We start from the raw sequence: 26,677 nt of genomic DNA on the forward strand, positions 1-26,677 counted from the left end.
TTGAATCTTACTTTTACCTGTTTAATTCTAAAACAATCTTACTTTACCTGTCTAATTCTAATAGTACTCACATTTCAAAATTTTCTTCATAATGTTATACAAACCATGAAAACTGTAATGATTTCTGATTGTAAACTAAATAAAAAACTAAAAACACTGAATAAGTAAAATTGAACTCATGATTTTTTTTATCAAATATCAGAGATGCTTTAACTTCTTCATTACTAGAAACAGCCTACTGGACTACATGTTAGGTCCCAAAGCATTCAGAGGTTTTGGCAGTCTGTTGCTTTTCATGTGACAGAGTCAGCTATATTACAGAGAGAGTTAGGATATGTCTACACAGCAACATTATTTTGAAATAACTAGAGATAACTTATTCCACGTCTATACAGCAGGCAGTTATTTCAAAATAATGTCAAAATACTAACAAGCTCGAGGACTTCTTATTCCGACTCTTGTAACCCTCATTGTACAAGAAGTAAGAGAAGTCTGAGGAAGAGTTCTCTATTTCAAAATAAGTGCTGTGTAGACACACCCAATTTTGAAATAAGCTATGCAATTGAAGTTGTTCAATTTGCATAGCTTATTTTGAGTTAAGCCCTGTTCTGTAGAAACACCCTTAGAGACTACTAATTTAAATTGGTAAATCCTGATACCCTTTTCAACTGAAAAAAGAGGCTGCAGTCTCATTTTATTTTTGATGAGAGAACTGCAAAATCCTCATTAACTGTTTTTCATTACTGTTCACGTTTTAGGTGATTACTCTTACCTGTCCCAAGCTAACTTTACTTTTATTAGAGTAGCTTCTGAATTCTGATATTAAAGTCAGTGAGCATATACATTCATTTACCTCCGCACACACCCCTTTTGCAACTCACCCATGCAATTCAGTAGACTATCTAAACTCACAGTCTGATTATGCTAGATATATGTGATTATTAAATTCCAAGACTCCAGAGTAACCCCAAACAAAATGAGAAAAAAAATGAAACAACAAACCTAAGCCTATTTGTGATTTATCACAACTAGATCAGTGCTGGGCAATGAGTGACCTGCAAACTGGATGCCGTTTGCCAAGGTTAGCCCCGATGGACCACTAGATGCTTTATTTACCTTCATGTCTACAGGTATGGCCACTTGCAGCTCCCATTGGCAGTGGATTGCCAATCCCAACCAATGGAAGCTGCCAAAGTGATTCCGGAAAAGCAGCCTGCCAATGTAGATGCTCCTTTTCCAGAAAAACTTAAAACGGAATAGTATTCCATTTTAAGCAGTTCCGGAAATTCGTGCCAGTGTAGACACAGCCCCAGTAAGCCTAGCTTAGGGTTTCCAATTCTGGTCAGATGTATTCCTGGAAATTTTATCACTTGACACAATCTTTAAGATTCATCTTTAATTCTTGGAGACTCCACAACAATCCTGGAGGGTAACTCTTAGGGTACGTCTAGACTACAGAGTTTTGTTGACAGAAGTTTTGTCAACAGAATCTGTCGACAAAACTTCTGTAGACAAAGCACGTCTAGACTACTGAAACAATAGACAAAACTATAGACAAAACTTTTTGCTTTGTCGACAGAGAGCGTCCAGACTGCAGGACGCTCTGTCGACAGAAGAAAGTACCTGGAACTGCTTTGTCAAGTCACAGGTGCAGCATGTACTTCCTTGTTCTGCTGCCTGCACTTTGCAGAGACGCATGCTAAAAGGGGCACCCCTCCTCCCCCCCCGACTAGCCCTTGTTCTGCTGCTGCAGCTGCCTAGAGGGATAGCAAAGGTTCTGCAGTGCCTATTTGGAGTGCCCTGCTTCCTGGCACAGCACAGCAGTGTGGGGGGTTTTTTTTGAAGGTTTTCCCTAACCTTTGTTTACCATGGAGCGAGAGCTTCCCCTGGCCAGGCGCTGGCCCCACTCCACAGTGCTTCAAATGCTGCTGCAACTGCATGAGACTATCATGCTGTTAATGCCTGGTCCAGAACCTGAGCCCAGACTGGAGCCCCTCCTTCAGGATGCAGCAGCACTGTTCCTGCCTCCAAACTTTTTCCCGGACAGGCGATGTTGGAGGAGGGAAACAAGTACAGACTGGTGGGACCGGCTCATAATGGAGCAGTGGGATGATCAGGCTTGGCTCCAAAACTTTAGGATGCGGAAGTCCACCTTCCTGGAGCTTTGCAACTGGCTTGCCCCCATGCTGCAACGACAGGACACCCACCTGCGCCCTGCCATCCCGCTGGAGAAGAGAGTAGCTATTGCCCTCTGGAAGCTGGCCACTCCTGATAGCTACCGGTCAGTGGGACACCAGTTTAGTGTGGGGAGATCAAGTGTTGGTGCTGTGTTGATGCAGGTAAGTCCCTTGGGGATGGGGGGAGGGCAGTCCGTAAGGGGACTGTAACCAAAAAAGGGTGGTTGGGGGGGCAATGGAGGGGAGGTGGTGGAGGGCTCCTGTGCCTTACACCATCATACTACTGGGAGCAATCACTGGGAGGCGGGGGGGGGGGAGGGTCGCCAAAGGACTTAGGCAACCCCTCTTACTTCATAATCTGTGTGTGTTTGTATGTGTCTATTTTTGCAGGTGGTGAGGGCCATCAACTCCGAGCTGCTGAATCGGATTGTCCACCTCCGAGACCTAGACACGATCATGGCTGGTTTTGCAGGGCTGGGATTCCCAAACTGCGGAGGAGCGATCGATGGAACGCACATTCCCATCCGTGCACCACCCCATCGAGCCGCCCGGTATATCAACAGGAAAGGGTACTTTTCCATTGTGCTGCAGGCCCTGGTTGACCACCGTGGACTATTTACGGACCTGTGTGTGGGGTGGTTGGGCCAGGCACATGATGCTCGGATCTTCCGCAATTCACACCTGTACGAAAGGCTGCAGACAGAAACCTTCTTTCCCTAGCGAACCTCTGCTATCGGGGACGTAGAGATGCCGGTCTGCATTGTGGCCAATGCAGCGTACCCCCTCATGCCCTGGCTTATGAAGCCATACACAGGGCATCTGACCCCGAGCAAGGAAGTGTTTAATGCACACCTGACACACGCCCATTTACAGGTAGAATGCGCATTTGGCCGGTTGAAGGGAAGGTTTAGGTGTCTGCTAACTCGCCTTGACATGGGGGAACACAATATCCCAGAGGTGGTGGCAGCATGTTGCATCCTCCACAACCTGGTGGAGAGCAAAGGGGAAGCCTTCCTCCCAGGTTGGGGGCCAATGGCTGAAGTGGAGGGCAGGTGGTTTGCGCAGCCTCGGACAGCTGCCGTTCGCCAAGCCCATCAGGTGGGGGTTTGCATCCGGGAGGCTCTGCGTGAGCGCTTCTCAGCTGGAGCCCTATGACTCCCCAAGGTATCCCCAATGGGGTCTGTGGGCCTTCCCCCCCAATCCCAAAATCTTCCCTCCCACAATCCATCCTTGCAGCAGCCTCTGAACAGTTAAGGCGCACACACCATGTTAAACTTGAAAAATATGTTTATAAAGGAGTAACGTAAGAAATTAGATCAGTTATACAAAATAGAATTGTTCAACAACAGTGAAAAATAAAGTTCTTTTTTTAACTAATAACATGTGTTTATAACTGTGGTAGAAGGAGGAATTTCCAACATGGAGTGAGGGAGGGAGGGAGGGCAGACACCTTAAGGGTAATGGTGGCCTCGCCTGGGCCGCAAGGCTTTGCCACCCCTGGTCCGTGGACCCAGTCGGGCTCGAGTGGGGGCTGACAATGACTCTGCTCTAGTGGGGGGGGAGGGGCAGGGGCTGAGGGGAAGGACGGGGGGATCAGAGGGGGAGGACGGGGGGGTCAGAGGGGGCTGGAGCTGGATGGGCAGGAGGAGTCCCCAGGGGGAGAGGACCTGGCACAGCCAGGGACTCCCGGACGGTGGCACACATACTGCTCCACTCTGGGAGGAAGTCCTGCAGCAGGCGACTATGCCACCAAGCCTCCTCCCTCGCTCTTTCAGCCATGGTCCCTTGCATTTTGGCCATGGTCCTCTCCATTTTCTCCATGGCCTCCACATGCCGCTTTAGGAGGTCATTATAGGTCCTCCAATGCCTGCGGGTGCTGTGGGACCGGGTGGGTGGTGGCACAGGAGTTGCGCGGCGGACAGCTGCAGCAGGTCTGGCTGTGGAGAAGAAGAGGAAGAACCGATCAGTGTTAGCAATTCACACACAAGTCCATACAACAAGGGATGGGAATGTTGTTACTGGTAGGTCACGTCTGGCCTTGCCAGCCGCCTCGGCTGCACAGGGGACCCGTTGTGGCTAGGACAATGTCCACCTCCACCCCCTAGATCCTTCCGCCCTCCACTGTGGCTGTCCAGGCCAGATCAGTGTGCAGGAACAGTAGGACAGGGGCCTGCTGCACCTTGGGTCTCCCATGCCCCCCACCCACATACCCACCACCTGCCCGCCTGCCTGTACGTGCACAGAGATGCAAGCTGTCCAGGAGGGCGGACCAAGATGTGAACACTGCTCTGCATCCTCTCTGCTCCCACCTCCCCTGTTCTGTGTCTGTGACCCTGCCTGCACTCACCTGATGTTCCTTCTCCAGCATTGGATGGTGCCTGCGAGGCTTCCTCTGTCTCTGGGAGAGGCTGCAGAGTCAGGGTCAGGGTGTCCTCCGTCTGCTCCTCCGCCTCCTCCTCCTCGACATCGTCCCTGGGGACCTCCTGCCGGCTATGCTGCACCGGTGCGTGCAAGCCTGTCTGCACGAGCACGGTGCAGACATTGGTTCCTGGCCTCCCAGGATACAGTCCAGTTCCTCATAATAGGTGCAGTGCACTGGGGCTGCACCTGAAGCCGAGCTCTGCTCTCGGGCCTTCATGTACCCCTGGCGAAGTTCTTTTACTTTGGCCCGGAGCTGTTGGAGTGTCCTGGGATGGTGCCCTTTATCGGCCAGCCCCTGAGCCATGCGGCCATAGATGTTTGCGTTCCTGCGCCGGGTGTGCAGGGCCTGGACTGCTTCCTTGTCCCCCCACAGTTCTAACAGTGTCAGGACCTCTGTCCCTGACCAAGCTGGGGCTCTCTATTTTTCAGCAGAGGGCACCCGAGATGGCTCCCTTGAAGGTCCTTGGGGGCCTCGTGGTACTGGAGCTGCACACATGGCCATGTGCAGGTTACGCTGGGAGAGCTCTGGGCTGACAGGATCTCTCTGTGGCCAGCTTCCTGTCACAATGCCTGCCAGGGATGTCTGTGCCTTTAAAACATGGCTATAGACAGGACCAAGAAGAGGTTTTTCCTGAAGAAGGACTCTCCAGCAGGGGGCTTCCCTGGAGGTCTCCTTCTGTCGACAAAAGAAACCCCTGCGTCCAGACTGCCCTTTTTGTCGACAGAACTCTGTCGACAAAGACGTTATGCCTCGTAAAATGAGGTTTACCAGCGTTGACAAAACTGCTGAGTTCTGTCGATGTTATGTTGACAGAACTCAGCGGTAGTGTAGACGCAGATATAGTTTTGTCGACAAAAGTCCACTTTTGTCGACAAAACTCTGTAGTCTAGACACACCCGAAGTTGTTCATACACAGGGCACAGTAGAACAAGGCCTTGTCTAAGAGTAAAAATATTGTGGGATTCCGTCTCAGGAAAGATAAAGAAATCAGGCCTGACTACTGAAAGGAGGTGCATTCAGTGAGGTCAGAAAGGGGGGAGATACACTTAGCATTGCAATCATCACTATCATGTAGGATATGTTGGGCTTCTTAATCATTATTACTTCAGCAATAACTATTAGCATCATTAACAGAATGTAACAATGACTTAAATGAAAGATTTTCACTCAGCTCTCTTGTATAATGCTGCAAACCATATGGATCTTATATCAACCTGAACTCAGACAGCTTACCCATATGTGATTTGGAAGCAAGGATTATCAAACATGTGGTGGAAGAGATACATTTATATTGGTGGTAGTGGGATCAGGAACTGATTCATTAACCAAAGGTAACACTTAGAATTGTGGTTCAGCTCAGAAGTCTGAGCAGACATACACGGGGTATTCTCAGTTTGAAGCTATAAGGTTTCCTTGAGCTTGTCAGGATACATTGTGTCTCACTCTTTGGGGATTCTGAGACATACTATGATGGGATTTTATTTCCCTCCCACAATTCACTGCAGTTACAGGGAATCCTTGCCATAGACCATATTATTCAGGAATAATTATTTGGGAAAACAATTGCTAGTGAATGATGCTTCTTATTGTCTTGTTCTCATATTAATTACCTCTTATCCTAAAATATCATCATGCTCTGGCATCTATAATTTTAATGAGTGGTTGTTATAAACTATTGTCATGCAGAAGACTTTCAGGGAAGAAATAAGCATGTCTCAGAGAAGCGAACCCACAAGTCATTTTGTAACACAGTTGTCTAGAGTCTGTCATATGATATGTAACCAGTTGCCAGAATCTGCTTATAGTTTAGATGTTAGATAATTTAGCATGGCAATTTTTAAACGTCATTGCACTGTGACCCCCTTCTGACAATAAAAGATACCATATGAATATGACCCAGGGAGGGGAAACCAAAGGCCAAGCTCAACCAAGCCCCACCACCCCAGGCAAGGAGCCAGAGCTGAAACTGCTGCCCTAGACAGGGGGGAATGTAACCTTAGTCCTGTATAGTGAGGTTTTGGCTTCTGCTTCAGCCCCGAGCAGAGGGTAACGACTTGCTGGGGTCCAGACCAATACTAGCTTTGGTAATCCTAACCTACTTTGGGCTCCCAACCCAAAGTTCTCATCATGTCCCACTGTTGAAGAGTTTAAGGGAGCTGGTTGACGGATAGAAATGTGAGATTAATATACACTGCTATATTAACTTCAAGGATTTAAAAAAAAAAAAAAGTGTAATTCAAGATGCAGACTTTGATTCTAGCTTATCTAACCAGAATACAAGCAGATGATTTATACACAAATACCATTGATAAAGAGAAACACAATGCAACACACCTGACATATGACAGTAAACCAGAAGCATTATTACTTTTTATATGAATTAGTATTTTGGGATGCGGGCATTTGGCATTGAGCGATATGTACCATACTGTAGAAAGAGTCTAGTACTATAAAATTATATACCTTCCTTAATCATAGGAGTAATTTTACAACATGTACATGAGGAATATCAGCATGTATAACTGTCCCATGTACAATATCTTTTTGGGGGACGGGGGGGGGGAGGAGGGGAAGCAAGCACTGAATGATATCATGAACAATAATCCTCCAGAAAGTCTAACATGTTCACATGATTTCTTGTAATATCTTAGAACTATGTCTCTCTGAATAATTAGGTGCATATTCTTGCAGACAGGCAGCTCCTTCAATCCAGTCATACATTCCTTGTCTATTCAAAATTTCTCAGTTCACTGGGAGTTTTACATGCATAAAGATTTCAGGATTGGACCCCTAAATAAATTACATATCCAATACACATTAGGGATGTAAGTGACTAATTGACTATCTGATAAGCATAAGCTTATCGAATAGTTGAGTAGTGACTTGACTAGTCGCTTGCCTCTGTCTTTGCTGCTTCTATCAGAGAGATGCAGCAAGGGTCTCCCACTCCCAGCAAGGGTGATCCCAGCAAGGGTGTGGGGAGCAGGAGATGGTGCTGGGGAGGAGCCGGCTTTGGTTTCCCCCAGCACCATCTCCACAGGTGACGGGAGGCAGAGACACAGAGGGGAAACAGTGCAAGTGGGGACTGAAGCACTCCCAGTTCGCGCTGGTTCTAACTGCTGCGCTTCTGCTTTTGAAATGTACAAGAGTGGCATGGGGCTCTTGTACATTTCAAGAGCAGAAGCACAGGGAACAGGGGAAACTCAAGCAGTCCCCCGCTGACCCCATGCTCCCTGTGGCCACTTCAGCCTCTGAAATGTACAGGAGTCTCGCGGGGCTCTTGTACATCTTGAAAGCAGATGCATCATAGGGAGCATGGGGCTGGCAGGGGACCCTGCGAGGCTCTTGTGTATTTCAAAGGCTGAAGCAGCCTCTGGGAGCAGGAGGTCAGTGGGAGACAGTTTGGTGCTCCCTGCCGCACTTCTGCCTTTGAAATGTACAAGAGCCCTGAAATGTAGCAAGAGCGCCATAGAGCTCTTACTACATTTCAAAAGCTGAAACCACAGTTCCCCTATGTTCTTCTGCCTTTTAAATGTAAAAAGAGTCGCAGGTGGTTCTTACTACTTTTAAAAGGCTAAGGCACGGCTCCCCCTTATTGACTAATTGAGTAGTCAATGGAATTTACGTTAACTACTCAATTAGCTGATTAATCAAAATGTAACATCCCTAATACATGGTACATCTAGACACATGCAGATATTCTGTCTAATGTTTGCATAAAATATGGCCAGCATCTTCTAGTTTCAAATGATACTAGGCAAAAAAAATAAAAAAAAAAAACAAAAACCAAAACCCTATCTTGGTTAGAAAGCATAAACAGAGCTATATAACATAAAAACATAAGAACGGCCATACTGGGTCAGACCAAAGGTCCATCCAGCCCAGTATCCTGTCTGCCAACAGTGGCCAATCCCAGATGCCCCAGAGGGAGAAATCACAACAGGTAACTCTCATGTGATCCCTCCCTTGTCACCCACCTCCAGAGAAAAACACAGGCTAGGCTGGGACATCATTCCTACCCATCCTGGATAATAGCCATTGATAAACCTAACCTCCATGAATCTAGCTCTTTTTTAACCCTGTTAAACTCCTAGCCTTCACCACATTCTTTGGCAAGGAGTTCAAGAGATTGACTGAGCACTGAGTAAAGAAAAGTTTCCTTTTGTTTGTTTTAAACCTGCTGCCTATTAATTTCATGTGGTGACCCCTAGTTCTTATATTGTGGGAATAAGCAAATAACTTTTCCTTATTCACTTTTTCCACACCAGTCATGGTTTTATAGGCTGCTATCATATCCTCCCTAAGTCTCCTCTTTTCTAAGATGAAAAGTCTTTTTAAATCTCTCTTCATATGGGACCCTAATCATTTTTGTTGCCATTTTTGGAATCTTTTCCTATGCCAATATATAATTTTTGAGATGAGGTGACCACATCTGTATATAGTATTCAAGATGTGGATGTACCATGGTTTTAAATAGAGGCAATAGGATATTTTCTGTCTTATTCACTATCTCTTTAATTACTCCTAACATTCTATTTGCTTTTTTCACTGCCACTTCACATCGATAGTTCTCTAGTTTTCAGAGAACTATCCACAAGGACTCCAAGATCTCTCGAGTAGTTGTAGCCAAATTAGTCCCCATCTTATTGTTTATATAGTTGGGATTATTTTTTCCAATGTGCATTACTGTACATTTATCAATATTAATTTTCATTTGCCATTTTGTTGCCTAATCACTTAGTTTGGTGAGATTTGCTCTCATAACACATACTTTAGTCAATTTTTAAAGATCTATTTTGCAGATCTGATAACAGAATTCAGACCTTCCAATTTTTTCTTATATGGTTGTATTGTATCATAGTTTTCCAGAGGAAACAAGTGTTTCCAAAACTAGTAATTATAGGAGAGTTGTTGTTAACGGTGTTCTTTAGAACGCGGCAGTTTTTTCCAACCACAAAAGACCTCATTTTACAAGGAAAAACACCTTTTTTCGAAAGTGCTCTTTCAAAAAGAGGCTTTATTGAACACGAACTATGCTTTTTCGAAAAAGAGCATCCAGACTGCCTGGGTGCTCTTTTGAAAAAGTGGCTCACTTTTTCAAAAGTACTAGGAGTAGTCTAGATGTTCTTTCAAAAGATTCTTTTGAAAAAGCCTCTTTCGAAAGAGGCTTGTAGTCTAGATGTACTCATGGGCTACGTCTAGACTGGCATGATTTTCTGCAAATGCTTTTAACGGAAAAGTTTTTCCGTGATTGGCACAGACGCTTTTCTGCAAAAGCACTTTTTGCAGAAAAGCATCCGTGCCAATCTAGACGCGGTTTTGCGCATGATCGGGGCTTTTTTGTGCAAAACAATACTGCGTTGTCTACACTGGCCCTCTTGCACAAAAGCATTTGTGCAAGAGGGCTTTTGCCTGAACGGGAGCAGCATAGCATTTCCACAAGAACACTGACAATCTTACATGAGATCATCAGTGTTCTTGCGGAAATTCAAGCAGCCAGTGTAGACAGCTGGCAAGTTTTGCGGAAAAACTTGCCAGTCTAGATGCAGCCTAAGGGTATGTCTACACTACCCCACTAGTTCGAACTAGCGGGGTAATGTAGGCATACCACACTTGCAAATGAAGCCCGGGATTTGAATTTCCCGGGCTTCATTTGCATAAGCGGGGAGCCGCCATTTTTAAAACCCCGCTGGTTCGAACCCCGTGTAGCGCTGCTACACGGGGCTCGAACTAGGTAGTTCGAACTAGGCTTCCACGAGGTGTACCGGTAGTTCGGAATAGGAAGCCTAGTTCGAACTACCTAGTTCGAGCCCCGTGTAGCTGCGCTGCACGGGGTTCGAACCAGTGGGGCTTTAAAAATGGCGGCTCCCCGCTTATGCAAATGAAGCCCGGGAAATTCAAATCCCGGGCTTCATTTGCAAGTGCGGTATGCCTACATTACCCTCCTAGTTCGAACTAGGAGGGTAGTGTAGACATACCCTATGGGTTTTACCATATATGCTCTTTGCCCAATTGAATATCAAGCAATAAGTAGCAATTAATAACTTCTAATTTCTATATTTCATTAGTGGAACTATTCCAAAAAGGAACTGTATTTATCTAACACAGCAACCATAATTTCTATTTACTGTAATATCAAAAAAATATTGATATCTTATCACTGGACACGGACCTTAAACACTCGTTGATTTGCCAGTGCATTAAGAATGTCAACAGTTGTATTACTTTTTGGCTGGAACAAAACCTATATACCCAGAAAATTGATTTTAATACCAAGCTTAAAACTCTCTTTATTTACCAGTATATTTTTATCTGATGTTAGACACCACACAGTTATAAGTCCGTACTATGATTTCTGCAAAAATCTGAGAATATTGGTCTGAAATCAAAACTAGCATTCTAAATCAGAATTAAAAATATAAAGTAATTTTGTCACAAGAAATTCTCATTAAATTTGTAAGGAAACCTAGACGAGACTACACAGAAAATGAATTGCAACTGAGTTTTAAGACATTACACTGCCCAAAAGACCTCTCTTTTTCCCAGCTACAAATCTCATCAGCTATGCTCTTTTGATAGGAAAAGTCAGACACCACTTTATAATCACATACAGTCTTTAGAAATATAGTATCGCTATCAGTCTTGTCACACAGAAAGTATAAGAGAGATAAGCAACATACGATGGACAGAGATATTGCTTCTTTTTCCCCTTTCCTTTCTTTGAAGATTTCTCTTTGGAATAGGCTTCTTCAATCCAGGAAGACAACAAAACTAAAGAGAGAACTGCCAGTAAGAACTTCATCTTGAGGGCATAAGTCTATGAAGTACAGCTGATCTATGACAGATAAGAAAGAGGGCTATATTAGTGGGGCTAATTATGGAAAATGGGACCTCCTAAATGTAGGAAGTAAACAAATAGGTTTCCTTCATATTCAGTGGTCTCACACACACACAAAGCTCAGACGCTCAGTAAGTGTATGTCTACATAGCAGGGCTAAAGCCAAAATCAGCTACGCAATTCCAGCTACATCAATTGCTAAGCTTAAATCAAAATAGCTTATTTTGGCTTTTGGAGTGTTCTACACAGCAGGAAGTCTAAGAGAGAGCACTCTTCCTCTGACTTACCAGCTTTTTACGAGGAGTAAGGGAACAGGAGTCAGAACAAGAAGTCCTCCAGCTCAACATTATATCAAAATAACTGCTTCTAGTGTGGACACAGAATAGTGTCAGTTATTCTGAAATAACACTGCTGTGTAGACGTACCCTAAATTATCTGGAAAGACAGGTGGTCCTGGGCTAAGTATCCTCCCAATATTTACATACAAGGATAGACTTCAGGATATTTAGGAAATATACCCATCAATAAGCTGACAAATGTATTTTTGTTGCTGTGTTTTGAAGAAATATATTTAAGCCCTCTAAAGGCAGGCCTACTTAAGAGGCCTGTGAAGCCTTATCTCACATGGATGGATTCCCCACTCCAATAACATGACCATATTCTCCCAGAGACTATTATATATCACAGCATGACAATTACTGAGACCATGAGAATTTAATATTGCATTTTAAAACATTGTGATCAACAAATTTACCATACTAGGCATATTGCAACCCTAACTCACACAAGCAGTACCACAAAAACACCCCACACACATTTCAAATACAACAATGGTCCTGTAGTCTCTCGGGTACTAACAAAAATATATAAATGGTATCATGAGCTTGTGTGGCCACAACTCACTTCTTCGGACAACAAATATTTGTCATCTGAAGAAGTGAGTTGTGCCCTGAAAGCTCATGATACTATTTATATGTTTGTTATGCTCTACAGTGCTACAGGGCCATAGTTGTTTATGGGTTTTTTTTCATTATAGACTAACACCACTACCCCTCTGAAACTTGTAAACAAATAGTATCATTCAAATTTTAAATGTGAATAGTAGGCTCTTCTATGGGATTGTATATTTGAACATCTGTCAAATACAATGCATTAGACAACAAGTAATATACCACAACAAGTATTATAGAAATTACAAATTAGAACAAACATGGAAATTATAAAGGGTGACTAATAAGTCACATAATACTATAATTTCTTCTGCATTTTGTGTCCTCAGTACCATAAGTAGTTTTTCCATCCTTTTCTCCCCAGAGCAACAAAAGCACTTCATGGATTCTTTGTCTAAGAAATAGTAGTTGCATTTCTTTCTCCCTTAGAAGCAGGAGGATATTTATATTCCTTTTAACAACAGAAGGAGCTTCTGTCCACCCTCCAAAAGCAACAACAGAAGGGGCATCTTATGCCTAAAGCAAAGAACAGCAGGGGCTCTTTGCCAAATTACAAGATATTGTGATCTCCATCTCCTTCCCAAGCAACAGCTGCAGAGCTCTCCAACACCATCCCCAACTGCAGCAGCAGTCTCTTGACTCTCAACTACAGCAGGAGAAGGGATACCTTAATACCATTGCCCATATACAGTATCCAAGGGCTTTCCAGCCTCTTTCCTAGTTTTACACACACACACACACACACACAAGCAAGCAGAACTGCATCGCCTCAAAAAGAGAAGCATTAATACACAATAATAATCAACAACATAAATAATATCTATGTGAGATCTTACATTGGAAGCTCCCAAAGGGCTTTACAAAATGCACATAAGGGATCCTTACACCCTCTCTAACCATGGCAGGGGGTCCCACTGAACTACCTCCCCTACACCCACATCATTCTCCAATCACAGCAACTGTTGCTCTGCTTCCATTGGCAGAAGTAGAGAGTAACAGGGGGTTCCCCCATCCCCTGCTTATCCAGCAGGAACCTCTCTGGGGCCTGGGCTCCCTTCAGCTCTGGGTCTCACAGGTGCTGCAGCACCCGCTGGCTAGAAGCGCATTCCTTTAAACACAGGGTTTCGCGTTTGGTTCAATGGCTGTCAGCAGCCCCCCCTATACACACTGCTCCAGCCCCGCTGGTCTTGTGCGGTGCTGGCGGCAGGTTATCTGCCCTGAACTCACCATCCACACAGGGACAGCCGGCCCCCCGGCCCCTCCGTTCGCCAGCAGCAGCCACCAGAGCGCCCACCCCATCCGCAAGCGATGCCCCGCCGGCCTCTGCAATGCCAGCCCTGGGGCTCTCCCCCCCCCCACACACACACAGCGCAGCATCAACCCCGGCAGCACCCGCGTCCCCCGCTCGCCCAGCTCCCACTGCCCGCCAGCCTAGTGCTGGCCGAGGTACTGAAGACGCTTCGGCAGGAGGCAGCGCGCGCCGTGCCTGGGGCCGCCGGGGACACGGGCTCACCGGGCCAAAGGGGACGATGGGGCATCTCCGCCGCTTCCCGCTGCAAATCGCACGCAGCGCCACGGCCCACCCTGCGAACACCCGGCACCTACCACAGCGCGCCCCAGCCAACAGGAGCGCAGGACGCCGCAGCCCCACGACGCCCCTTTCCTAGGGCCGCGGGTGTCCCGGCAGCCTGCAGCGCGCCATGGCAGCGCCGCGACGGCCCCAGCAGTTCCCCTGGCAGCCGCCGCCGCGCTAGCAAAATAAGCCCTGCATCAAAACGCGCCCTTCCCCTTACTGAGCATGTGCAAAATGCTCGGCCCGGCCTGAGTGAGCATGTGCACAGCGCCTGCCTTGGGGCAAAGTAGCCCCTTTCCTTCCCTGCCCTTTGCTCTCACTTTCCTGGGGAAACTCACGTTCAAGGAAATGGGTTGCAAGTATCGGTAGGAGCGTGGGGGGAAAGGCATATGGATTGCTCTTACCTGTGAGCATCACTGCTACAGTTCTGGGAGGAACAAAAAGTTCCAGGCAGACCTTCTGAGGTTCAGAGAGGCCCTGGTACCCTTCCAGCTTTTGAGCCCCCTAGCTATACTAAAAATAAAAACCACACACCCGAGACAGGCAACAACAAAATAAGGGACGAGAAGAAGAGAGGTTATTTGACTTTTTTTTCCTATTTAACAAATGCATTTCTAGCCTTTCTGTGCAACTGCACTACTTATTGAGGAGAAATCTAGCTTTCATACAATGTCACAGTTAAATGCAAGCCCATTCAAATGCTCTTGTCCCACAGTTTAATGGTGATAGTTCTTTGCCTTCTTCAACACAGTGAAGGTGCATTCACCTGAAGCCACTGATGAAGGCAAACTGACAAAAATATGCAGACACCAAGTTTGAGTTTTTCTTGAAGCAATTCCTTTGATTTGCAAGCTAGTTTAATGTTTGTGGAATATGTTAATTTGAGGAAGATGACTTTGTGACGGAGGTCTTTTGAGATTTGTAATACTGTGGCTGAAATTGGTCAAAATCTATTAGTTAATAAAAGTTATGTCTTTTACCAAATCACATCTCTTATTTGCTTAAATGTGCAGCTGTAAGCCATGCCAGTGTGTCACATTTTGGTCTGATATAGGGATGTGCATAACAAAAATTTGTGAAACTTACCAAGTGCCAAAAAGTTAATAAGTGTCTAAATTTGAGGCCTCCTTTGAGCTTGAGGCCCAGGCCAAATGGCCCTTCTGCCGCCCTCCTCCCCATTGGCCTTGATTACAGGGGCAGTTCAAGAAGAGGTTAAAATGCTAGGATTGCTCCCCCAACCTCACAGCCAGATCATCTGCTATTGTGGGCCCTGGAGTGCTCAGATATAAAGAAGCATGGGTATATACACTGTGAAACATGAGGACTAGAGGAGGGTATGGTTTTTCAGGGTATGTTATTGGGGTGGGAGTAAGTATCCAAAGAGTTTTCAAAGTAAATGGGAAAGAGCAATTAACAAGCACTGACAAAGACACTTCACAAAAGTAGAGAAAATGGATTAGGAATGGGCAGCAGTTAATACAATTTGGAAAGGGGGGGACTGAAATACTTTTAAACTATCAGAAAACCATGCAAGGGGAGACAAAGTGAAATAATCTTGAACTTCAAGATATGTACCCATCATCACTCTGCTCATGTTTCTTTGTCAATTCTTTGTCAATTTGTGTGTGAGCAAATGAGGGAGACAATTTCCTCCTACCTGTTTGTACAATACCTAGCACAGATGGTTCCATTTCCAGTTCTGGCCTGGAGGCACTACCATAAAAGTAAATTATGATAAAGCTCCTCCAACAAGAACTTGAGAATTGGACAATGTGACAGAGCATGTCATTTAAAGCAGTACAATTCCCCAGGGAAAAATGCTCGGATTCCGGTTTCAAAGATAATTGTAATTTTGCATCTCTTTGAGATGCTGCAATTTTTGCTTTAGAATTTTTTTCTTCAATTAGTTTAATTGCAAATGAAGAGAAAGATCTCTTCTAAAAAATTTAGGCTCCAATCCTACTGAAACCTATACATGTACAGCACGTTAACAATACAGGTAGTTCCAATGAAGTACATAAATACTGGCAAAATTGGGGCAGTAAGGCCAAATTAAGGAAACACATACAAGACTAACTTTAGTCATCTAAATAGACTTAGCACAGAACATGTCCTCTCTCCTTTTAACATTGGAGTCCTAAGCAGAGCAACTTTCAACTACCATTCCTTGTGGCAGGGCATATTCTCAAAGTTATGTAATATTCCCACAAGGTGTTCCTATCCTCAACTCTTCATCTATAGTTTACAGAAAGACGCATTGCCTCATGCCACTCAGAATATTCCTTGTGAGGGACCATGGATATTAATAGGCAGGCAAGCATGTTCTGCTAAGTATATCCCTTAGAATCCTTATGAGAGATGAGATTGTATTGATGGAAACATTCTGAAGAGTGTCATATCCTTCAAACATGGGTGCTAGTAGAAGATGGGTACTTTCTAATATTTGCTTTGTGTCCATAAAAAAAATGCAATCCCAGATTTCATTTCCAGAAGTTAAGATGGCCAACAGACTCCTTCTGATGGGCACATTACAAGAGGAAGAGTACTCCACTGATTGCATCTCCTCTTTTGCTGTGCTGGCTACTGTTGTACTAGAGATAAAGGAAAGGGTTAAAGCAGCAGTAGAAATAGGGTGTCAGGATACATTTATCTCCCTACAATGTGACATAGGGACTTGACCACCTAAACGTTTCAATTTCCTTTGGCTCAGGAAGCATTAACATGTAGGAGTGGAGTACCTGTAGCATGTGCAGTAATAGAAGTACACACAATTCTGGTGTTATTAAGCATTTCTTAGGCTGCAAAATCTGCAGTTGCCTTCTATGGCTTGCTGCAAGTTCACTTGCATTTATAAGCGCCTACTGCTACAGGGGTGCACAACTAAATGAATTGGTCAGTGCTAGCCAGATAGTTAACAAGATGATGTATAGAAAGTAATGCATCTGACTCTTCTCCCCAAGAATCAAGAAAATGAGAGAACATGGCTATATCTTTACATAGCATGATCGCTATGAGATATATAGATGTTACAAATGCAAGCATAGAAGACCTGCCTGATTAACACATAGATTCTGTCTAGCTGTACATACATCACACCATAAGATCCAAAACCCACAAATACAAGAAGCAGATATTCCCATAAAACTAATTTTTTTTAAAGTACTTAATTTTGGACAGATTATGACTAGCCCATAAGCAGCTATGTAGAGTTGAGGAATAGATGGAGTAATGAACATAATTTGGGGGAAGTCAACATGGTTTCTGTAAAGGGAAATCATGCCTTACTTTGTTAGAGTTCTTTGAGGTGGTCAACAAACATGTGGACAAGGGGGAAATCCAATGGATATAGCTTACTTAAGATTTCCAGAAAGCCTTTGACAAGGTCCCTCACCAAAGGCTCTTAGGTAAAGTAAGTTGTCATGGGATAAGAGAGAAGGTCTTTTCATGGATTGATAACTAGTTAAAAGACAGGAAACAAAGGGTAGGAATAAATGGTAACTTTTCAGAACAGAGATAGGTAATTAGTGGGGTCCCCCCAAGGGTCTGTCCTGAGACCAATCCTATTCAATTTATTTATACATTATTTAGAAAATACATTATTTATACATTATTTAGAAAATGGTGTAAACAGTGTGGTGGCAAAACTTGCAGATGACACAAAACTGCTCAAGATAGTCTGCTTTGGTCTTGACTATGAAGAGCTTCAGAAAGATTTAATCAAACTAAGTGACTGGGCAATAAAATTGCAAATGAAATTTAATGTCGATAAAGATAAAGTAATGCACTTTGGAAAAAAATAATCCCAACGATAAATATGATGGGAGCTAATTTGGCTACAACTACTGAGAGATCTTGGAGTCATTGTGGATAGTTCTCTGAAAACATCCACTCAGTGTATGACAGCAATGAAAAAAGCAAAGAATACTAGGAGTCATTAAAAAGAGATAGAGAATAAGACAGAAAATATTCTATTGTCTCTATTTAAAACCATGGTATAACCACATCTTGAATAATGCATGCAGATATGGCCACCTCATCTCAAAAAATATATATTGCAATTGGAAAAGGTTCCGAAAAGTGCAACAAAAATAATTAGGGGTTTGGACCAGGTCCCATATGAAGAGAGATTAAAAAGACTTGACTTTTCATCTTAGAAAGTAGGAGACTAAGGGAGGGGATATGATAGAGGCCTGTAAAATCATGATTGGTATGGAAAAAGTGAATAAGGAAAAGTTATTTACTTGTTCCCACAATATAAGAACTAGGGGTCACCAGATGAAATAGGCAGCAGGTTTAAAACAAACAAAAGTAAATTTTTCTTCATTCAGTGCACAGTCAACCTCTTGAACTCCTTGCCAGAGGATGTGTGAAGGCTAGGACTTTAACAGGGTTCAAAAAAGAGCTAGATAGATTAATGGAGGTTAGGAGTCGGGTTTGTCTGGAAATGGGTGACGGGGAGAGATCACATGAGAGTTACCTGTTGTATTCCCTCATCTGGGGCATCTGATTTTCGTCACTGTTGGCAGACAGGATACTTGGCTGGACAGACCATTGGTCTGACCCAGTATGGCCGTTCTTATGTTGTTAATGTCTCCCCTTCAGCCACTGGAAAACCTGTGTAACAGCTGGACAAGATCACATCACCTGGAACTCTGAAGCAAAGAAGGCATGAAGGAATAGTCACTTTCTACTCTGTCTCCTTACTCTGTCCTTTCTGGAAAAATCCAGGGCTTTCATATGTACAGGATATTTCACATTGTCCAAATCTGCTGCTTGGTTCACTACATTGCCCAGTCGGGGCAACTGTATCTGTGGATCAAAGAGATAGACAGGAATTTCTCCACACATGCTTTGTAACAAGAAGCCAAGATACTATGAGTTATAATCACCAGCAGAGCTAAAACCATATTTCTGCACATTTTGGAGTGCTAATTAATGAGCAAAGCCTCATGACTTTCTTCAAAGTTGGGTAATATCCACCCTGTCACCAGCCACTTCTTCTTTTAAAAATAGTTAACTGGGAAGTTACAGAAGCTAGAAAAAGAACAGAGCTCTGTAACATGGCAAACCCACATCTTATCCACTATGCCTCCCAATACAGTGAAGCCCAGAGTTTGGCACATTGTATCTAAACATTTGACCATGTTCACCTTGTAGATTCAGGAAGAGATCACAGGATTCCTGATCTCCAATATTCTACTAGTAGTAGTTCTATAACCCACTGGCAATAAATATCAAATTACCTTCTAATGATTCCTCCAAACTGGGGGCACCAGTTGTTTCTTAACGCAGATTGTAAGGGTTTATGCTGTGAATCTGAGAGAGCTCAGCACCAAAATCCTACTGCCCACTCACGTGGACTATTCTTACAATTGATGACATTTGGTTTTCCATTTTTTTATAAATCTAGTTTATTTAATTAACACACTATCAAGGGATGTGCTCCCCTTGAACAGACTCTCACAATCAAAATCCCCCCCCCCCCCCGGGGGCCTCTTACCAGTGTCAGAATGGCCAGAGCCTGAGTCCCAGATCCCCATCTATGGGGGCCAGTGCAGCTCAGCAGCCTAAGTCCCTATAGCACACTTCCACTGTCGGGGTCTCTACAGCCCTGAGACCCAGTCTTAGTAGCACTCCCTTCTACTGGGGGTAAATACAGCCCTGAGGCCTAGTCCACAGGCTTCAGGAGACTACCTCTATCTAGGAGCGCTGCAGAGGGAGGGGTAGGGGGACCCAGGCTCTCCCATTCCACTAGGTCCCAGTCTAGGGCTCTATTGGCAGTGGCTTGGGCCACTGCCTGCACAGCAGGGGATCCCTCCACAATGCTCTTAGCACTCAGGATTGCAATTCCCCACCCTGCCCTACTTTCTACCACCCCAGGCATCTCCCTGTTGCTGTACCTCCAGACTGTCTCCAGGGGCCTGATAGTCACTGTGGCTGCAGTGGTAGCTATGTCAGGTTGGGCTTCATCTGCTCCTCCAGCTCTGGAGCTTGGTCAGCAGGTTCTTCCCTTTAGGTGGTGAGCTGCTTTAGGGCCATTTATACTCAAGCTCACCTGTGAGCATGCCTGGCAAGGCTGTGGGGAAGGGGCACTTTCAGCCAGCTGGGCCCAGCCCACACTCTGTCCTACAGTGCCTGGCCAAGGCACCCTGTCACACACCTTTAAAATACTTTATTCTGCTGAAAAGCAATTTGTCAGTTGTGATGTGATATGCAACAAAACACAGGTGCTCCTCATTTTGGTATGTGTCAGACATTTTGATTGCCTCTGTCACAAAGGTGTAGCAAGTTACTCAATCTTTCTCTCCCAGCACTACCAAACAACCATAAGAGGGTTTTCCCCTCCCCTATTGGCAATGTGGTTCTGTACCATCCCTAAGAATAAGTTACACCTACAAGCCTGGAACCTTGCAGAAAATGTCAGTACTTTTGGATTCCAATGGCCAACGTGTAAAAAGAGCCTGATTTATTTGTTTCCTAGAAGTCTAGGCACTTTAAGTTTTGTGTATGAATTGTATATTTTAAAATGAAATCAAAATGGCACACAACATAAAATATCAACATGTAACAAACTAATGGAATTAATCAACCAGCTGGACAACCAAATGCAGAAAAAGATAACCCATCACTTCTACAAACCTCAGTTCCTCCATATCTCTGTCTTTCTCAAACACCCAGTTAAAACAGATGACCCTTTATTACCCAAGAACCTCTGGATGCCAACTGACAGAGGGTACTGGGGTACAGGGGCCCCTGGAGTAACTATAAGAATATCATATAGGGTCTCTATTGAAAGCCTGTGTCACATAAGACCTCTAGATAATACCTATCTGGAGGTCTGCTGTCCCCTGGCAGGCTGAGGGCTGGTTTCAGAGGGGCGGCAATGAACTGGCATTAGACTGGCTAGAGTCCAGGACAGAAAGCCCCAACCCCCTTGCACCATGGAGCAGAAGTTCTGAGCTCTCACAGTACTTTTTATTTGAATCTCTAAGCTTTATGAAATGATTGTGTCTTTATTTTATAACTGAACTGAAGCATTGTGCATAATACAGGAGGAGTTTACCTAGGGGCAAGCAGCATTCAGACGCTCACAGCAAACCTTATGTTCTTCAGTGAATAAATCTCACCTCCTCCATAGAATCCAGCTGTAGCTTCCTACAGCTCCCCTTGACTGAAAACAGTTAACCCAAGCCAATGGGAACTGCAAGGCTCTGTGTCTGTGGAGCCTTTAAATATACAAAGTGGAACAGCCCATTAGCAGCTTTCCCAAAGTGGGCCCATGGCCCTCTTTGAGAAACAATGATCTAGAGATATTTCATATGCACTGTTGGCACCAAACACTAAGCATAAAATGATTTGATGTTGTGTGACTCAGAGATCTGGCCTTCTTTCAATCACTTCTTATATTCAGAAGCAGAGTTGCTTGCTTTTCAGCCATGTTGCCAAGATGAACAACAACGCCTTAGCACACTGTGCTCTCAAACACATGAAGGAGTGAATGGCCTGACTGAATCTTTGGAGATCTGTTGATTCACAGAATTGAGCCAGGTGTGGAAATTGCCCTACACAATACTTGATGCAACACCATCAGTCATGGTCAATGTATCTGGCACAATTGTCTGCAGTAGACTATGCATGTTTGAGGCTTTAGAGTTCCACATTCTTGATGACAATTAGTTAAATAATTTGTACTGTTGTCAAAACTAAGAGTATGCCATGGTTATATAGCAAGCATATTAATATTATTAAGGCTTTCCTTTTTGTTTGCTGGAGTTAAGTCATGTGTCTTCTCAGAAGTCTTAGATTATTTGAGGGCACCTATAGTGATCTTTAGCTTTTAAATATAAAAGAAAGCTCCCTAACCTTGGTTTACTAGAAGCTGCAAATGAGGGACACAGAATGGATCATCTGATGATCACCTGTTCTGTTCATTCCTTCCAAAGCACCTGACATTGGCCATTGTAAGAAAACAGTGTATTCATCAGTCTGAGCCAGTATGGCCATTATTCTGTTCTAAGGACATCAGACGATATGGCCTCCCATCGGTTCTTCCCAATTGTATTGGTTTTATGGTTGGAAAACTCTTCAAATATTTTTACATACATTTTTGTGTTTTCTCTTTCTGGGAGTTGTCTTTGCTGACAGATGTCCAAATTCAGATTGTTGTTGTACTGAGGAAAATTGATAGAACTCTTCCGTGAAGATTTTCACCCCATTCCCCTCAGATTTGTAGCAATAAAAATCTACTGACGCATTTTCTCCTGTAGTAATTCTGCGGGACTGCGTGTCTGCACAATTCCTGTGCTTTCTTGCAAGAATTGGCAAAGAAGCAAAGGGAAGACATGCAAGGGGAAGGGTGGTGGAGGGATGACCACGAATGCAGTTTTTTGAGGGGTGTACTATCACCCCAAACAGAGGCAAGGTATGATGAGCACATCGAATTATGAGCCAGCGCTCCCTGCCTCATTTCTGCAAGCTGAAAGAAGTTGCATCTGGGCTCCACTGACCTTGCAGTTGAACACTCCCAACTGCATCCTACTGCCAATTGGGTTTCTCTTCTGTGTGCTGGAAGCCTTCCTCTTTTCTGTGCGACAGTAAGTGCTAGCAGTGGGGTAAAGAGGCAGTGGGGAAGGAAGGGAAGTAGAATTAGGCAAGAGGAAGGAAATGTGGGAGTGAGGCATAGGTGTTGGAAGTACAGGTGCTAGTGGTGCTGCTGCCCCTATTGGCTTGAAGTGGTTTTCATTATGTACTGGGTTCGTAGTTTGGTTCTATAGCTCTCAGCATCCATGTTATACAAATTGTTCCAGCACCCCTGGCAGAGGGGATGATGCATGGGGCAGTGAGACGAGATGGGAGGGGGAAAGGGGATAGGGAAATCACAGGGGAAGTGGGAGCCTACCATGTCATATCCCCACAGCAGCAGCTGGGCTCTCCTATTAAGCAAGCCCATCGAACCTTGACAAGCCCTTCTTCATATACCTGGAACCCTCCAATGATCTCCTGTGTTTCCAGATTTCCCACTGAGCTGACTGCACCCAGATTGCCCCACACAGAAACCTCTCACCCCACACCTGGCTCACTCTTTCCACACTTGGTTCTTGCTCCTGCTGAGCTTGTCCACCTACAGCTGGCACACCTGATGCAGAGAGGCAGAGCTCCAGGGTGCTTGGGGGCTCTAGGTGCTCTGCACCATGTCAAGACGTAGCCTCACTGCCAAGTTCCTGCATGAGGGGAGGTGGGGGCTTCAGGTGATCTCCTACCTCAATGGAGCCAGTGGCCTGTGCTCCCCACTGCAATGCTGGAGCCACATTAATTTATTGACAAATATAATTTGCAGAAATACTGCAGAATTTTAAAATATTGTGGCCATAATTTGGAGGGAGGGTTTTTTTGGGGGGTGCAGAATTGCCACAGAAGTAAGCAATGTTCCTTTAAAAGCTGTGAAAAGCAAATCACAGTACATGAGATCTTCATGTAAGGATCATTCAGCATGGGAAGTAAAGATGAATTATCGTTAAATATCCATATGCCAAAACAACTAAACATATGTGAATGTTTGCATCCAGAGGGGTCAGTCTCAGAGATTTGGAATCTAAACCTGCACCTCTGTTTCACTGACTTCAGTAGGAGCAAGGCCTTACAGAGGTTCTGACTTATAATTCAGTCTACAGAAATGTTAAGTTAATTGTTTCTTTCATTATATGAGTAAGTATAGAATGTGCTCTTAAATAGGTTGCCAAAGTGCAGCTTTATAAATTCCTTAAGTGATTTATCCAGCATGAGAAACTTATTCAGGGCCAAAAAGCATTTGCTTGCCCCAAACTCTTGTCTTTATGTTGGAAGATTTTACTGGTGACGCTGAACTGGCTTTAAACTTGGTGTATAAACATAGCATCCAGGATCAATATCACCCAATTAAAAAATGTAACAGATTGCACACTACCATATTATAATGGAATTCACCAATATAATTATGTTTGAAAGGCAATATCCTTAAAAATCCCCCCTTTTTTTTGGTTGTTCTTGCTTATTTTCTACTTAAAGGAAAATTCTTTTGGAAAGTTTCCCAGCAAAATCTATCACACCATTCTTTGGCTAAAACTCACAAAAAATACAAGCAAAACCAAAGTAAATGCATGTAACATGTGTACATGTATCTACATGAAAACTTGTCTCATAGAAATATTATAAATGTAAAGCTCACTGGCTAAAGAGATTTTGTCCCAGCTTTACTTTATAGATTTTATTGACATAAGTACTGATGACCAAGTCAAGTTTGAAGGAAATCAATGGAGCAGTTTTAAAGTTATGAGTGTCAGTTATTCATGCATATGCTTTACAGGTTGAACCTCTTTAATCCAGTGCCCTCGGGACCTGACCAGTGCCAAACCAGAGGGAGGTCAATATTGTCTAGCATCTTTACTAACATTTCCACTGTTTACTAGGCTCTTAGCAGACATTTAGGGGGTAAATTAGAGCTAATTACAGCAACGAACGCTGACTGCCAGGACTAGTGGCTGTAAGCAAACTTTATGGGGCCATGGGAAACTTGGCCACACCCATGATAAGTGGGCATTCGACTAACTAAAATAATGCTGAACCATGGATGTTGCTGGACCAGAGAGTGCCAGACTAGAGGTCTCATTTTATAAATGGCTTACACAGGATTAATAAATTAAGACTATTTTGAACATGTTGCAGACCTGAGTAGTATGTTATGGACAGTTTGAAGTACATCAGGCGAAGTTGTTATTGTTATTATAGGTATGTAAAGAAGTATTTTCAACACTAGTGCACCCACGTGGTTTAGGATTCAATGTTGCAGAAGATTTTATCTCTGATGTCCTCTTGTCACCATCAGTCTTTGTGCACCACTCTGCTTTCTGGCTGAAAGGTGGCTAGTCCAAACTTCTCCCAGGGTAACCAAGTGTTTAAATGTAGTCTGTGGCACTTCAGCACTTCACAAGTGCCAGTTTTACCGTCTACCCCCTATTGCTTCCTTCCCAAAGAACTGTTGTCTGCTGAGCTATCACCTGATCAATTCTTCATCTCACCTTCTCTGGCTGCCAAGTAACTCCCTAAATACAGCCCAGGTGAAGTGAATATGACTAACGGGGCCTTTTAACCCCTTCTTTTTAATATTGGTAGTTTTTTAGTGTGAGGTAGTTGGTCTCATATTTCTATTTTGAGTTAAAGATGATTAATATTTCTTAAATAAAAAATTGTTGCACCAATCATGGTAAACTAAGCCAGAGCTTATGAACAGGAAGAAATGTTATTACTGTAGTATTATCCAAGAAAATGTCACACACATATAATTTTTAAAAGCCATATACAGTTAAACCTTTGTTATCCAGCACTCTGTTAACCAGAAAACTTTGTTAACCAGCACTGCCCCCAGCCATAATACTGTTACATCTTCAGGTGCACAGGCCTGGCTTGGTTTACCATGATTGGCACAACAATTTTTTATTTAAGAAATACTAATGATCTTTAACTCAAAATAGAAATGTGAGACTAACTGCCTCGCACTAACAACTACCAATATTAAAAATTTGAGTTATATTATTATTGTCCACTGGTTTTTCCTAGGTTGATGGGACCCTCAGATAACCGGAATTTATAGATAACCAGAATGCCCTAATCCCCCAGCATGCTGCATAACACAAGTTTTACTGTATTGTGTTCATGCATTGAACAAGATATATAGGCACCTGTCCTCATTTTCTTTTCTGAAAGTGTAAATAGAAGAGACTCACCCCTTGTGTCCAAAACCAAACCCTTTCAGAAAGCAACTCATTTCCAGGAATATATACTATTAATAACCATGGAAAATACATTTGGGCATATTCTTGCTTTCAGAAACTATAAACATATAACTCTATCTGACATCATTTGAAGTTATATGGTTGTATGAGAGTGCAGAATTGAGCCCACTGAAAATCAAAGCTCAGATGGCTCCCTTTGCCCACCATTATGTATACGTTTGTTCTAGTTACACTACCAAAGCATCTTCCTTTAACTGCTCTTTTCTTAAATGCTTCTTGATTCATACCACAGTCTACACAGCTGTCAGCTACCTGCTAGACATATGGAGCCATAGGCCCTTAGGGTGAAACATCTTAAAATCCACAAGATGTTCATTTCTGGAGGCTGGAACTTTCAGAGGGCACTGTCATCTAGACTCTATCTAGATCCAATGAGCATGCCAACCTGCACTGTAATACTGGATTCCTAAAATTTATCACGTATCTGCTAGCTAAATAATCCTAACCAAAGGGCTTTTTTTCCCCAAAGACATCCACTATTATGGTAGAATTTTGGCACAATATTTAGGAAATTATTTCAGTCCTTAGGATAAAAAATATGAACAACTCCGGGTATCTGTGCTATTTTGGAAAATGTTTCCTCAGACAACCCCAGAAACCCCATTCCACAAAAAAGCGCTATCATTACCGTTAACATAAACTCAATTTATGGACAAAAAGTTCTTATTTTTTGCTGTGAAATGGAAACATCAATTTTATTTGTTCCAGTTTGTGACTGTATTAGTTATCATAGATATGTAGAGTCAGTTACTATATGAGCTTCATTTATATAGGACCAAATCCTGAGAGGGAGCTATCTAAGCAAAGAGTAGAATTTGGCTCATAAACATGTCCTTTTCATCTAATAAGAACCAAAAATCAAGGAACTGTGAGAAGTAACTGTGCATTG

At 43.6% G+C, this 26,677-nt stretch overlaps 1 protein-coding gene across 6 annotated transcripts in view; it reads right to left on the reverse strand.

The window, feature by feature from the left end:
• The window catches only part of GLRB (glycine receptor beta), a 71,172-nt gene extending 51,079 nt beyond the window's left edge, over positions 1 to 20,093 (reverse strand). For 3 of the 6 annotated variants that reach the window (XM_006121851.5, XM_006121852.5, XM_014572957.4), the window contains exons 1-2: positions 13,993 to 14,132; positions 11,280 to 11,434 (exon numbers count right to left, since the gene is read on the reverse strand). In XM_006121851.5, the coding sequence (XP_006121913.1) occupies positions 11,280 to 11,401 (122 nt within the window). In that variant the 5' untranslated portion in view covers positions 11,402 to 11,434; positions 13,993 to 14,132. Of the gene's footprint in view, positions 1 to 11,279; positions 11,435 to 13,900; positions 14,133 to 19,860 lie in introns of those variants that run through there. The other 3 variants (XM_075930121.2, XM_014572956.4, XM_089777957.1) reach the window with 3 other exon arrangements.
• Positions 20,094 to 26,677: the final 6,584 nt, after the last annotated feature.

Source organism: Pelodiscus sinensis, chromosome 4 (genome assembly GCF_052426305.1).
Source record: "Pelodiscus sinensis isolate ZL-2025 chromosome 4, ASM5242630v1, whole genome shotgun sequence".
In the NCBI taxonomy this organism is placed as follows: domain Eukaryota; kingdom Metazoa; phylum Chordata; order Testudines; family Trionychidae; genus Pelodiscus; species Pelodiscus sinensis.